Source organism: Olea europaea, chromosome 13 (genome assembly GCF_002742605.1).
Source record: "Olea europaea var. sylvestris chromosome 13, O_europaea_v1, whole genome shotgun sequence".
NCBI lineage: Eukaryota > Viridiplantae > Streptophyta > Magnoliopsida > Lamiales > Oleaceae > Olea > Olea europaea.
Window position 1 is genome coordinate 10,093,025 of NC_036249.1, and position 16,274 is coordinate 10,109,298.

Consider the following 16,274-nt stretch of genomic DNA (forward strand, 5'->3'; position numbering starts at 1 on the left):
ATCGCCCTATTAACTCGGTGGGTCAACTCGATTTTGACCGAGTCAATTACAATTCTATGAAAATGTTCTACCCGGCCCAATCAAGGGCCCAAGTCATGGGTTCTTCAGCCCGATCGGCCGGTCGTTTTATAACTTTGATTCAATCCATCCTCTCTCATCTACAAATCTAAATCAATCAAATACGTTTAATTAATAATTTCCATACACAATGCAAATTTCATGTTCTTAATCAAACACATCCTTGTGGTAATTCACCAAGCCATAAATGAGTGATTCCCTCTTGTACATTCCATTAAAATATACTTTTTAAATATAACTCAACAAGACAAATCAAATAATATAACAAAAAATGAAAAATTTGCACTAATAGTTCCTAATTTATAGGGTTTGGAACGAAATATTATCTTTAAGGAAAAATTCCATTCAATTTAGCCATTGACAATCTTATGCAACGCACATGATAACCGCATATCATAATTAAGCTCATTGATTCTGGTGGAAATGAATGATCTCCAAGGCACATAACCGTACACCAGATACACTTGTTATGCAATGATTCCCTTCATATTTAACTGTGAAATCATTTGCAAATTTTTCCTTTTCTTTTCATCTCAAAATTTTAGCTTTCATATGCCACTGAAACTTGAGACATTCTTGAGGGCTTCCTCTTCCATCTCAACAAGCCGTTGACAGAATGTTTCAGCATCACGTGCCTCTTCTTTGAACGATAATCTTAACTCCCTCCACTGGTACATCTGAGGGCCATTATTCACTGAACCGAATACTTTTGCCAGTACATCAAATCCGCTCCTATCTATCGAAAGAAGGAAAGCATCCTACAAGGAGAGAAGTAAAAGATAAAGCCCTTGTGTGGGAGTGATTTTTCAGAAGATCACTTTTCCTCGCACTCATTTTCAATCACATTCTTTAATAATAATATTATTATTATTATTCACATTTCCCCATAACTTTTCCATACTTCTTAACCACACATTTTCCCAAAAAAATAAAAAATAAAAATAAAAAAAATCACTTCTGAGAAAATCTCTCCCACACAAGCACAAAATTTACACCGATTTTTCCCAGAAAAAAGATAAACACTGGACTTTATTTATGTTAACAAATGATCTGTGTCTAAGATGGAACTGCAACTGAACTGAATGCCCAATGGATTGGTGTCTTACCTTTGCATTTTCGTTGAGGAATGTGATGCAGAAAAGAATTAGAGCTCGGCGCCTTGTTTCATTTTGATTAATCCCGTCAATCAGACCCATAGAAAAAGGTACTGAGGAAGATATAAGTGTTAGGAAAAGGTATACTTGATGACCATCACTAAAATGTACTCTTTTAACAGGTCTTACATAAAGGATCCGATTTAGATGCTTCAAAATGCTCCAGATCTACTTCATGATTGCCTCCATCCCAAGAGATATAGGTGCATGATCTATGTATATTCAGCTCAAATGTTAGTTTACATTTTGGGAGCTGTTCTGTTAGAAAATGCAGGGATAGGCTATTGTACTAAAAGCCTTGTGATCAGGTCATTCCATGAGATCAAAGATAAATATCAGGAATATTACAACCCAACTTACTAACCAGCCTGAGATCATTAAAGTGTCCTATCAACTTGCAAAACAATTCTAATCCCTAGTATCTTCCTGAACTCAAGGTTCATACAGAGTCAAATACAACTCGTGATTTTGCTTGTTGGATCCATGTACTAAAATATATATGGTGAAATGAGATCATGAGAGATTCTGACCTTGGATTGAACTTGTACACGGTGTACTGTTCAATGTCTTCAAGTAACTCCAAGAGGTTTTTGCTTCTCAATGTAGAATGAAGACAAGAACTTAATATACCAGAAACTGAATTGCTCGACTCCTCAACAGCTCTCTGATCAGATAGTATGGTATCCCGAAGGCATTCTGCAGCTAACTTGGCCTGTGAAAGGGAGAAGTAAAACGGTAAAATTCACATGATGCCCTGTTGTCCCCACATTAATCAGTTAGACTGTTGATTCAAGCCTTAATGCGGATCATCAAATGGCATCAAGTTAAAGAGTACATTTCCCCAAAAAAAAAAAATCCTAGTATGTTCATGAAATCATTACTCCCTCACATTTCAACTGGTCAAGTTCTAGTGGCTTTATCCTGATTAGGGAGTCAATTTAGAACTATTTTTCATCATCAAATACTATTCAAATTGCTCCATGTCTACGTCCTCATTTGAACAAATAATCCGCCACGTTTCTGCAGTTCTAGAAATTGTCTTCTCACAATGGTAATCAGTACATTTGCCAAACCATATAATTGGTTTTTAAGTTAGCATAAAATGTTGGAATATATAGAAAGATTTAATATATCTAATTTGCTGAGACTCGTTCCACAAGTTGCTCCAGATTTCTCCCCTAAATTTCATTTGTTCCATTTTTAATTTTAGCTTCCCATGCCAAGACGACCACATTACCAGTTTAAACATAAGAAGAATGGACAGCGACAGGTGTCCGACCATGTTGGATGCATATTGGTGTCCAGCACACTTACGCCTCCATTGAGTGTTCCATGCTTCTTACCTTAAAAGTTGAATTCGTTTAGCCCCCGTTTGAGCCCCATTATTTGGCATTATAATGTGTTGAATAGTGTTTTTTTTTTAAAAAAAATGGGTGGTTGAAAAAGAAAGAAAAGTTTTTGGTTTACGTGAAAATTGTGTGGTTGAGAATAGGAGAGAGAAAATTTTAATTTAATGTGATAAAAATTAATGGGGGTCAAATAGGGGCTTAACTTTAAGTTAAATTGTAATTTTCGTTCATTGATATGACGTTTCAGTGAAGATATGTAACAATGGTACCAAAATCAAAACAAAGAGATTACCTAAGACTACACCAAATAATGTTAGATTTCAGAGTCATAACAAAAATGTTTCTGTATCCATAAATTGACACAATACATCGTTGCATCTGTTTCTCTTTACATATACCTTGTTGTCTTTAAGGAGCACAACGTCACCAGTCAGAGCAACTCGAGTTGGTAGCTGCATCATATGGAGAAAAAATTAATAAGAATGTGGTTAAGAGAAAAATGTTAGATAAATGTAAGTTAGGAAAGAACTGGGATTCACGCTCAATATGATTTAATCTAATGCAATTCAGTGACTGCCATAAAATTTAAGTGAGTGTGATGTAGCATTACATAAACATAGAAGCAATCACATGGAAGGAGAAGAGGGAGAAGCAGAAACCAGAAAAAGAAAGAGGAAGAAGTAGTAGAAGGAGAGGGCGGTGGAAAAGGAAGAAAATGTCTGCAACACGCCAATTCTATTCATTCCATCAAATCTTTGTCTCCCACTTACACAAAGGATTGAATATAGATCAAAAATACAAAATATAAAAAGCATGGGCGACCCTACCTATATAATGCAAGCCCAGAACAAAATATAAAAGGCATGGGCCAACCGCCAACCTACATATATAATGCAAGCCTAAAACAAAATACTAAACTAGCCCAATTACAAAACATAATACAAGCCCAAAGCAAAACTAGAAAGTAATCCAAAGGAGATGTCTTCATCAACTCTCTCAGGATGGGAGAAAACTCGACTCTGTCAAGTAAATAACGCACAAAAGGCTACAATCAATCACCCAACCATAAGTTGAGTGGTTGGACAAACTTCTTCCGACGTCCATAGACACATGTGATAGGTGGTTTGGGCAAAGGAAGGTCTTGCTGACTCCTATAAAGCTCCAATAAGTCGGGATCAAGCTGCTGGAGTGTCTATATAGGAATCCATGTACAATCAGAATCAGGTCGGCTTACCCAACAAACAAAGAAGCGCTAAATCTTTTCATCATTGGTCAACATAATCTGTTCATCTAAAATAACAACAATTTTATCTCTGGCTATCGTGACAAGCGGTGTTGAAGTAGGGGTAGCAACAGATTTAGATTGAGGGCCCATAGATAAAGGTAGAAAAGGATCATCGGAGGGCTTAAAATGACTTTTATAAGCAACTAAATCCTCAACATTGAAAGTAAACTGATAGCCAAAATGTGGTGGAAGATCAATGACATACACATTTGGACCAACACGCTAGCACTATGGGCTTGCAACTTGGAAGCGAATCCAGATGGATGCTATTACGGTCTAATTCGTATCAACACATAATCAGCTGACTTGCACTGATAGACCCCTATTGTATTGGAATTAGGCGCCACCCTGCACCAACATTCCCTTCGTGGACCACAAACAAGATCTATAAGCAAATAGATGAATTCAAGCGATAGCAATGAGGCATTCAAGTTCTTCTCTGCGAACCGATCACAAGGTGGATTTACTATGATGTATGATGAATTGGGATCCGCGTTAACCAACTCGCCTGCGATCAAAAAGGCCATCATTAATGCGAACAAGGCAATTGCCTCGGTTAGAGCAAAGCCCAAAATGGGAGCTCCCAGAATGGCGTCGTTTATGCAAATCAGCTCGAAATTTATATGATGCATTACTTGCCTCTAATTGTTTATTGATCTCAATGTGCAAGTCATGAAGATGTTGAACAAATACCTCAGACACATTAACGTGTAGGGACATAGGGATAAGGTCTACAAGCTTTCTAGGTTTATAACCATGAACAACTTCAAAGTGACTCATACCTAAAGACCGATTCACAGAACTGTTATATGCAATTTGGACTATAGAGAAGATTAAATCCTAGTTCCTAAAATTTTCCTGAACTAGACATCTTAATAGATTATCAAGACTGCGATTAACAACCTCAGGTTGACCATCAATCTAAGGGTGATATGCAGTGGAGAATTTCAATTTAGTACCAACCATGTGCCATAATGTTTTCCAAAAGTGGCTAGTGAACTGAACATCCCTATTTGACACAATGGTCTTAAGAAGACGATACAACTTAACAATCTCATTAAATTACAATCTGGCAACTTTAGACGCATCTGAAGTCTTGCTACAAGGGATAAAGTGGGCAATTTTCGAGAAACGATCCACTATAACAAAAATAGAGCTGTGTTTCTTTAGGGTACATGAAAGTCTTAATATAAAATGCATACTGACATCTTGCCAAGAACAACTAGGGACGAGAAGAGATGTGTAGAGACTAGTGTTTTGTCTCTTCTGTTTGGCCAATTGACAGGTGTTACAGGTGCTATCTATATTAAATGCAGATATCTATCTTCAAATGAGGCCAATAAAATCAGCGTTCAATCTCTTCGATTGTCTTATCACGTTTATAACACCCAGCTAAGCCTCCGACATGACTTTCCCAAACTATAAAGTCTCGTACTGAAGTCCGAGGGATACACAACTTATTAGACCTAAAAAGATAGTCATCCTCTAGACGGAAAACATCAATAGCATCCAATTGTCCACTTTGCAACACAAGAAAAATGTCATTGAAATTAGGACATGACTCATAATCTTCTTTGAGTCGTTCAAAACCTATAACCTTAACACTCATAAAAGGGAAATGTGGCGGCTTACAACATTGGCCGCTTGATTTTCACTGTCTTTCTTATGCTTCAAAACAAAAAGCAAGTACTCGATCCAACGACAACACCTAGCATTCAACCTCTTTTGGGAATTAAGGAAGCGAAATAGCCTCATGGTCCGAATAAAGGACAAATTCCTAGGATAACGAGTAATGACGCCAATAGCTCAAAGCTTTTACGAATTGCATACAATTCCTTATCATAAATTGGAAACTGTAGTTTGGCATCATTTAGTTTCTCACTGAAATTAGCAATAGGGTGACATTTCTAGCTCAAAACTCCACCTACTCTTACCCCGTAGAGATCACATTCTACCTCAAAAATTTTGGAGAAGTCAGGAAGTCGCATGAGTGGAGCTTCTGTCATTCACCTCTTAACCAATTTAAATGCTTTGGCCGCTTTGTGCGTCCAATAAAATTCTCCTCTTTTTATGCACTCCGTAATAGGAGCCATGATCGTGCCAAACCGTTTAATGAAATGACGATAAAAGGTAATTAAGCTATAAAAACTCTTAACGTCATGTATAGTCTTGAGGCTCAAGCCAACCAAAAATGGCCTGAACCTTTCCAGATTCAGCAAACACACAAGTCGCAAAGACAATGAAGCCTAAGAAGACAACTTTATCTGTGAAGAAAGAACATTTCTTCACATTAGCATAGAGGCTTGTTGCACGAAGGGTAGGACAAACCTGTGTGAGATGATCTCGATGTTGTTCCCTAGTTTTGCTGTATACGAGAATGTCATCAAAGTAGACAACGAGAAATTTACCCATGAATGATTATAAAGCTTGTGTCATCACTATCGTGAAAGTAATCAGGGTATTAGTTAGTCCGACCAACCACTTATAAAGATCATCCTTCATTCTAAAGGTAGTCTTCCATTTTTCACCTGAGCGAATTCTAATTTGGTGATACCCACTTTTTAAATCAATATTAGAAAATATTGTGGCATCAACCATCATATCCAACATATCATCAAGTCTAGGGATTGGAAAACGTTACTTCACCGTGATCTTATTGATGGAGCGACTATCCACACACATCCTCCAAGTACCATCTTTCTTAGGAGTCGAAAGGGCAAAAACCGCACAAGGACTCAAACTCACAAATAAATCCTTTGTTAAAGAACTCCTCTACTTACCTCTGGAGCTCAACATGCTCAGTAGGATTCATTCTATAATGGGGTAAATTTGGAAGAGACAATCTAGGGACGATCTATAGCATGTTGAATGTACCCCATAAAGGGGGTACCAGATTAGGGCGATCCTCAGGAAAGGCATCTCGTAACTCTTGAAAAATTGACTGGACCTCATTAGGGGTTAATACTGGAGATTCCGAGGGAACTTCCATGACAAACACGGCAAACACAACAGGATTCTAAATGAGTGTACGCTCAAATTCTTTACAGCTAATCATATGTAATCCTTTTCACTCCATAATTTTCTTGGCCTATTGTGAATCAAAAAGTTCTGGCGGTAAAAGATTAAGGTGAATCATCTTCCCATTAAACACAAAGGAATATGAATTCGACCTACCATGAATAGTTACAACCAAATAGAACAACCAGGGTTAACCAAAAATGACGTGTCCGACATCCATGGGAATGATGTCACACCATATATGATCTTTGTACTCAGAAAACTGGATAGGTACCAAACAACGCTCATTTACGGCAATAGAAAAAGCGTCAACCTAAGAGACTATAAGGTTGAGGCTGTAAGACCGGCTGCAATCCAAGACGGAACACCATAGCCACTGAAACTGCATTAATGTAGCCACCACTATTCACAATAATTTTGCAACCCTTATTTTATGGTGTGTATTTTAAGTTACCAGTGAAGTATTATGTGTTACTGGCCTTTTTGATTTTGCAGAAGAAAACGGATCGTGGGGGATGTATTAAATTAGGGGGTGTTAACCATAATTTGGTGTTGATGAAGATGGTGACTGAGTGGTTTAGTAAGGAGAACCGGTGGTAGGGAAGGTACAGCAGCGTTTGGAGTACGGAGAAGTAGGGTAAACAGACCTTTTGGAGAGTTTGAGTCCTAGTGCGGTTCCCGCCCTTTTAACTCCTAAGAAAAATTGCTCTTGGAGGATGTGTGCTGATAGTCGCGTCATCAATAAGATCACAGTAAAATACCATTTTCCATTCCCTAGGCTTGATGATATGTTGGATATGATGGTTGTGCCACAATAAGTTTTAAGATTGATTTAAGACGTGCATATCACCAAATTAGAATTCGCCCATGTGACGAATGGAAGACTGCCTTTAAAACGAAGAATGGTCTTTATGAGTTGTTGGTTATGCATTTTGGACTAACCAATGCCCCCGAGTACTTTCATGAGAGTGATTATACAAGCTCTGCGACCATTTATAGGTAAATTCTTCGTTGTCTACTTTGATGACATTCTTGTTTACAGTAAAACTAGGGAACAACATCGAGATCATTTCACACAGGTTTGTTCTACCCTTCGTGCAACAAGCTTGTATGCTAATGTGTAGAAATGTTCTTTCTTCACAGATAATGTCGTCTTCCTAGGCTTCATTGTTTCCGCGACAGGAATATCAGCTAACCCTACAAAGATTCAGGCCATTATTGGTTGGCCTGAGCCCAAGACTATATATGACGTTAGGAATTTTCATGGTTTAGCTACCTTTTAGCACGATCATAGCTCCTATTACAGAGTTCATGAAGAGGAAAATTTTATTGGACACACAAAGTAGCCAAAGCATTAAAGATGGTTAAAAGGCAAATGACGGAAGCTCCAATCATGCGACTTCCTGATTTCTCCAAAGTTTTTGAGGTCGAATGTGATGCCTCCGAGGTAGGAGTAGGTGGAGTTTGAGCTATGAAAGCCACCCTATTGCTTATTTCAGTGAGAAACTAAATGATGCCAAGTTAAGGTACTCGACTTATAATAAGAAATTGTATGCAGTCGTGCAAGCTTTGCGCTATTGGCGTTATTACTTGTTAGCCTAGGAATTTATCCTTTACTCGAGCCATGAGGCCCTTTGTTACCTTAATTCCCAAAATAGGTTGAATGCTCGGCATGGTCGTTGGATCGAGTACTTGCAGGCTTATTCTTTTGTTTTGAAACATAAGAAAGGCAGTAAAAACCAAGGGCAGATGCTTAAGCCGTCGCATTTCCCTTTTATCCATTATGAGTGTCAAAGTCATAGGTTTTGAACGATTCAAAGAAGATTATGAGTCATGTCTTGATTTCAAGGACATTTTCCTTGCGTTGCAAAGTGGACAATTGGATGCTACTGATAGTTTTCGTCTTGACGATAGTTATCTTTTTAGGTCTAATAAATTGTGTATCCTTCGAACTTCAATACGAGACTTTATCGTTTAAGAAAGTCATGCCGGAGGTTTGACTGGGCATTTTAGGTGTGATAAGACAATCGAGAAGGTTGAACGTCAATTTTATTAGCCTCGTTTGAAGACGGATGTGGCTAAGATAGTTAGCACCTCTAACACCTATCAATTGGCCAAATAAAAGAGACAAAACAAAGGTCTTTGCACACCCCTTCCTGTCCCTAGTTGTCCTTGGTAAGATGTTAGTATAGACTTTGTATTAGGATTCCCATGTACTCCAAAGAAACAAACTCTATTTTTGTCATAGTGGATCATTTCTCGAAAATGGCCCATTTTATCCCTTTCAGCAAGACTTCCGAAGCGTCTAAGGTTACCAAATTGTACTTTAATGAGATTGTTAAGTTGTATGGTCTTCCTAAGACCATTGTGTCAGATAGGGATGTTCAGTTCACTAGCCACTTCTGGAGAACATTATGGCACATGGTTGGTACTAAATTGAAATTCTCCACTGCATATCACCCTCAGACTAATGGTCAAACTAAAATTGTTAATCGTAGTTTGATAATCTATTAAGGTATCTAGTTCAGAAAAATCTTAGGAATAGAGATTTAATCCTCCCTGTTGCCCAAATAGCATATAACAGTTCTGTGAATCGATCTTTAGGTATGAGTCCTTTCGAAGTCGTTCATGGTTATAAACCCAGAAAACCTTTAGACCTTATCCCAACATCCTCACATGTTAATGTGTCTGTGTCTCCTGAGGCATTTGTACCTCTTTATGACTTGCACATTGAGATCAATAAACTAGAAGCAAGAAATGCATCATATAAACTTCGTGCTAATTTACATAAACGATATGTTGAATTTAATATTGGAGATTATGTGTTGATCCAAATTAGACCATAGCGACATCCATCTGGATCCGCTTCAAAATTGCTAGCCGGTAGTGCTAGCCCTTTTAAAATTTTAAAGCGTGTTGGTCCAAATGCGTATGTCATTGATCTTCCACCACATTTTGGCTACCACTCTACTTCAATGTTGACGATTTAGTTGCTTATAAAGACCATTTTAAGCCCTCCGATGATCTTTTCTACCTCCATCTGTGGACCCTCAACCTGAATCTGTTGCTACCCCTACTTCAACACCGCCTGTCACAATACTCAAAAATAAAATTGGTGCTATTTTAAATGAACTAATTATTTTGATCAATGATGGAAAGATTCAACGTTTTCTTGTTCATTAAGTAGGCCAACTTGATTCTGATTGTACATGGATCCCTAGAGAGACCTCCTGCAGCTTGATCCCGTCTTATTGGAGCTTTATAGGAGTCAACAGGACCTTTCTTTGCCCAAACCACCTATCACACATTTATGGACGTCGGAAGAAATTTGTCTAACCAGTCAGCTTATGGTTGGGAGATTACTTTAGCCTTTTGTACGTTATTTACTCTACAGAGTTGAGTTTTCTCCCACCCCAGAGAGTTGATGAAGACATCTGCTTTGGACTACTTGCTAGTTTTGTATTGGGCTTGCATTATATATGTAGGCAGGCCCAAGCCTATTTATATTTTGTATTGGGCTTGCATTATATATGTAGGCTGGCCCATGGCTTTTATATTTTGTATTTTTGATATATATTCAATCCGTTATGTAAGTGGGAGACAAATATTTGATGAATGAAATGATGTCTGAGTGGTATACACGTTTTCTCCCTCCCTCTCCTTCTCTTCTTCTTATCTTCTTCTTCTCTAGCTGTTTCTTTACTGTATGTATTCCGCTTCTTCTGCTGATTTCTTTGACTTTTATAGATTCTAAATTTCTCAACCTTTTCGATATCATCTAGGTTTAGCTCTGATATCACTTTGATGTAGCATTACATAAACATAGAAACAGTCACATGGAAGAAGAAGAGGGAGAAGTAGAAACTAAAAAAAGAAAGAGGAAGAAGTATGAGAAGTAGGAGAGAAAAAAGGAAGAGGGCAGGGGAAAAGGAAGAAAATGTCTGCAACACTCCAATTCTATTCATTCCATCAAATCTATGTCTACCACTTACACAAAGGATTGAATATCTATCAAAAATACAAAATATAAAAGGCATGGGTCAGCTTACCTATATAATGCAAGCCTAATACAAAATATAAAAGGCATGGGCCAGCCTACATATATAATGCAATCCTAAAGCAAATTACTAAACAAGCCCAATTACAAAACATAATACAAGCCCAAAGCAAAACTAGAAAGTAGTCCAAAGCAGGTGTCCTCATATGAATGTTTGCCAGTTATTAATTCCGCAAAGTGGGGATCTATCTATTTAAGAGTATTTTGTAGCAATCTACTTTTATTTAGAATATTGTCAAGTAAAACAGTTTAATTAAGATAGTTTTGCAGCTGCAGAATGTTGAAGCACGCACACTATTAACTCAATTTCAACAGAGTAATCTCAATGGAAAAGCAACTAGTGAACGCATGTCTATTTTACTTCTTTCCTTCGTTTTTTCATCAGGTGAGTCTGGGATGGATAGGAACAACGCCAAAAGCACAAACCATGAAGAGGACTATCCAGATGAACCTATTAAAACAGACCAAATAATAAAACTAATAAAGTCAATCATGTTCAGTACACACCTTTTTTAGAGATCTTAGTAAATTTGCAAGCGGACTTGGTAAAGGACTGGTCACAGCAAAAGAACCACGTTCATCAATAATAGTGTTCTACAAAAGATGAAGAAAGACATTATACGAGATAGGACAAACCACCATTAGAATAAGTTACTAACTCACATTTAGCATGGACAGCATTAAGCAATTTTATACAGGCAACAAGCTTTTTTGAAGGTGATGTCATTAGTTATGAATTAAATCAGACATTATTTTTTTTTACTCAGAAGATAATAATTACATCAGTTTGGAGACATTGAACTGGAATAGAAACAACTCATAAGTGAAACTGAAAAGATAATTAATGAAAAGAACAAATTAAATTAAAAATGAGGATAAATTTCAGACATCTGTCTACGACTCTACACTATTGGAAATATCAAAACCTCGTTCTTACCCTCTTCCAATAAAGTGTGTGCACACACGCGCACGCGCGTGCGCGCGCACACACACACACACGCGCACGCGCATAGAGAGAGAGTGAGAGAGAGAGAGATACACTCCCTTTACCATGGTATGAGATACATCTATGAATGAAGTACAAGAAAACGTCCCCAATTAGCTTTATTGAAGTATTATTTTCACAGCTTATAAACTACCTTGATGACTGAAACGGGTGCTAAGTGCATCCAGAGGCTCTGCAAGTACTAAAATAACACCTAACTGCACTAACTATAAAGTGCCTCAAAATAATTCTATTGTTTTTGAACCCTACATAAACTAAATGAATGGACTGTTAGAAGAATAAATATGGAAGAATTCACCTTTTAAGCTTAGCCAAATATGCTATAATCATATAGCTACAGGGGCAATTTATGTTGAGAGAAAATGATTTAATTGTGCTAAACTTAACAAATTACATAATGACCAAACCTCTATATCCAAAAATTTAATTTACATACTGTCCACTCTGAAAGAGCCTGATCCTATCTTACCCCTCACGGATTTCTATTACGTTCCTAGGATTCGAATGTTACCGTATATAATTTGGATAAATTGGAAACTTATCTTTTAGTTAAAATAGCTGATATTTAGGGATTGTCTAATATTTAGCCCCCGTTTGATCCCTATTATTTCTCATTACATTAAATTAAGTTTTTCTCTCTCCTACTTTTAACCACACAATCTTCAATAACATAATATTACACATAAATCAAAAACTTTTCAACCACTCATTTTTCAAAAAAACACTATTCATCTCATTATAATCTACAAATAATGGAGCTCAAACGAGAGCTTAGTTTCCTTGTAAATTAAAGGAGGAAATTTTTGAAAAAATCATCTAATTTCAATCGATTCTTGAGTTCTTTAACATTGTATCAGAACCGAAATTCTAAATACCTACCTACTCGTTCATTTTTAATTGGAATCATTTCATATTCGTTTTAATAGCAAAAATTACTCAGCTTGGAAATTTCAATTTCAATTATTTGTCAAATGAAAAAAGTTGTGACGGTCACCTTGATCGAAGTAATCACACCCCTAAAGATGTAGAGGCTTTGTACAAATGGGAAATCAAAGATGCTCGGGTTAAGACCTAGATCCTTAGTTCATTTGAGCCTCACCTTGTTCTCAATTTGAAGCCTTTTAAAACTGGAAGTGATATGCAGGATTACTTAGTAAAGTTTACAAACTGGACAACATGGCTCGTCGATTTCAATTGGAATATAAGTTGGCTTATTTCAAACAAGGAAAACAAGGAAGTCTCTCTATTGAAGAATATTTAACCACATCATATTGAACTAAATAAATCCTTATCCCTTAGGGCAACTCCAACCCAACACAAATTTGACGTTTTATGTCAAATTGGTATGGAAATGCTCCTCCAATCCAGCTTCAAATCTTAACATCAAATTGATGTAATGAACAATGTTGCACCAAATTCAGTGCAGCAAACTTTTATATTACAACAAATTTTAATCCCTATTATTTCCTTTTTAGATCTTGTTAGTACTCAATGATTTAAATACAATCAAGTAATAAACAACAACTTTGAGTACATATAAAATTACTCATTTTAAATTCAAAATTTTGATAATTACAAATTAAGAAGAATTCACTACAACAATGCAAATATTGAAAACAAAACTTAAAGTAAAATACAACATTAACCAAAACAATAATTTAATATTCTAGAAGATCATTTTCTGTATCCTCTGAAACCATCAAAATATTGACCAAAAGGACTACAGGTAGTTCCAGATCCTTGACCTTGTTGTTGAGCTCTTTTTTACAAAATTCTTGTCTGTTCATTTTGAAAATCAACTCATGTAGAATTTTAGTAATAGAAATCAAATATTTTAGTTAAATTTTATTCAATTCTCAATATTCGGTCATAGCTAATTTTTTTTAATCATTTTGAGTTCATAGCATTTGGATTTTGTAAATTTGTTGCCTATTTTTGCTTCCCTTTTGAAAATGAACGTTTTAGTTTTGTAATTTAAGTAGTAATAGAATTTGTAATTAATAATTTTTAAAACAAATTAATTATTGATAATTAAAAAAGAAGGAAATAAAGAAAGAACTATAACATAAGATTTGGTGTAATGAGACGGAGATGACTAAATAAGATGGTGAGCAAGTTGCACCATTTTAGTAAAACAGGTTGGAGACAGCTTCCTGGAAAAACAAAAATTTGAAACATACCATCTAGGCAAATGACATTTCCCAACTATTCTAACTACTAGATTTTTAATCTTGTACAATCAAAATCTCAGCATTTTATACAAGGAATCAATTAACGAAAGAAAATAAGGCCATATATTGAAAAAATTACATAGCAGTCTATTTTAGTAAAAGTTCCATCTTCCAAGAATTGGCATAAACATGTAAAAGTTCCATCTCCCAAGAACGTAAAATTTCAAATCAAGGCACGGAAAACACTATACAAGCACTATAATAGCCCTCTACATTTAGAGAAAAACCTCACTTGAGCACAATCTGCTCTACAGGGTCCATTCGATTAAGTTCAAGATAAACAAAACTAACTAACTGAACAAGACATCAACATGCCTTATAGACAAAACAAACAAAGATTGTTCCCTTAGTTTGCATGGATAGGCACAATAACTCATAAATCCCTATAAATGGAAGAGAATAGATTTATGGATGGAATCAAATATGCAAATATTTACTGACAAAAGCATTCGGTAATTGAGAAAAAATCAATAGTATTATCAACTAGGGCAGAAATAAAGCACATGTAAAGTGTTTCAAGTAAAAATATTGTTTATTCAGTTACACATGTAGAAATATTTCAGAGTTATATCCAAATACAATCGAAAAAAATAATATGATGCTCGAGCAAACCCTGACACTAGGGATTTCACAACTGGGAATCCAAAAAAAAATTAAAAATTAAAAATAAAAATAAAATAAAATAAAATAAAATAAAATGAAAGAAACATACCACATTATGCAAGTCCTTTTCAGGTACCCAAATATATGGATTTTCTTTCCTCAATAAATACTTCACTTTTGAAGTGTATATTTCCTCCTTGCTGAAAACATTCACCATCACAAAGTTATTCAAAAATAGTCATAAATCAAATAAAAAAGGAAACACTAAAACCCAGCTTTCAATGACAACCAATAAATGAGTGCTTTTGTTTTGCTAACCTTCCTTTAGCATCAGCCTTTATGGTGTTAAGGTTCCCTTGCCAATTCGAAGCCAATATATCCTGCAAAAACAAATAAAATTAGGTGCTATATAAGAAATTATGAAACGTCAAACACTGGCGTATGATTGTATCAACCTTGCATTTCTTAGCTAGTGTAACAAGGGATGATCTGCCACCTCTCATATTGAATTGTGTTTAGCTGTAATAGAATTAGAACTTGAGTTTCGACTTTGCGAGGGGACAGCAAAGGGTTTAGGAAGAGAAGACGAGAACCGGGATTTACTGGGCCGGGTTTCAGGGTCGGCTCGCAACGTCGGTTTGAAATGACCGGCTATGGGTTATCCTGGCCTTCTTTGTGAACAATAAATTTCATTCGCGGTCACTGAACCTATAATGAAATCTCAATTAGGTCAGTAAATTCTAATATTTCTCAATCGGGCCGCTGACTTTCGTTTAGTTTAAATAGTATCACTAATCAATTTCGTTTCAAAGTTCACCACTCGTCACTTGTCTTCTCCCAAATTAATGATGATTTCTTAATTAACAATCATATCATAACCGATTCTCCATGTAGATGTTGCGTATGCTAAACGACTACTATACAATGTCATAAAATAAAGAGAAATTACAGCTAGATTCCTTGATCTTTTAATTATGATTTTTCTATAATCGACCTTCAAAAGTGAGGAACTGGTCTCCAAACTATTTAAATTTATGAATGTGTCGCATTAAAATTGCACGTAATTTAAAGTTGAAGGGCAAAATCGTCAAATCACTCCATATCAATCTTCAAATTATACAAAAGTTGTGTGCAACTCTAACATCCAAATTAACAACTTTTGTCACATAGAAATCTAGATTTGCAAATTTAAACAAGTTGGGTAATCATAAGCCTCACTTTCGAAGGGTTGAAACCAAAATCTCGTTACTGGTAAGGTTGGAAATTTCGGACCTAATTTTTCCAACTACAAGTCGATATCCAGGAACAGACCCAAGGGGGTCCTAGGTGGTCACATGACTCCCCATTTTTTTTTATTTTTTTGTTTTTATCTTTGTTTGTATTTTTATTTTATTTTTATTTTTTTTGGCTAAGTCCTATTTTTTATCAATTGAAATCTAAATATTAATTTAAATCACAATTAATAATTAATTTTAGTAACATATTTTATGAAA

General features: G+C 35.9%; 1 protein-coding gene across 2 annotated transcripts; it reads right to left on the bottom strand.

Annotated features, from left to right (window-relative positions):
* Positions 1 to 257: 257 nt before the first annotated feature.
* LOC111407548 lies at positions 258 to 15,444 on the bottom strand. Of its 2 annotated transcripts, XM_023037110.1 has the most exons (9): positions 15,237 to 15,443; positions 15,100 to 15,161; positions 14,891 to 14,981; positions 11,449 to 11,535; positions 2,980 to 3,033; positions 1,763 to 1,944; positions 1,362 to 1,444; positions 1,185 to 1,285; positions 258 to 836 (listed from the first exon to the last, which is right to left on the bottom strand). In XM_023037110.1, the coding sequence occupies exons 1-9, from the start codon at positions 15,282 to 15,284 to the stop codon at positions 627 to 629; spliced, it is 918 nt and encodes a 305-aa protein (XP_022892878.1). In that variant the 5' UTR covers positions 15,285 to 15,443; the 3' UTR covers positions 258 to 626. The 2 variants fall into 2 exon arrangements, with proteins under 2 accessions (XP_022892878.1, XP_022892879.1); XM_023037111.1 differs by lacking the exon at positions 11,449 to 11,535 and having other exon boundaries at positions 15,237 to 15,444.
* Positions 15,445 to 16,274: the final 830 nt, after the last annotated feature.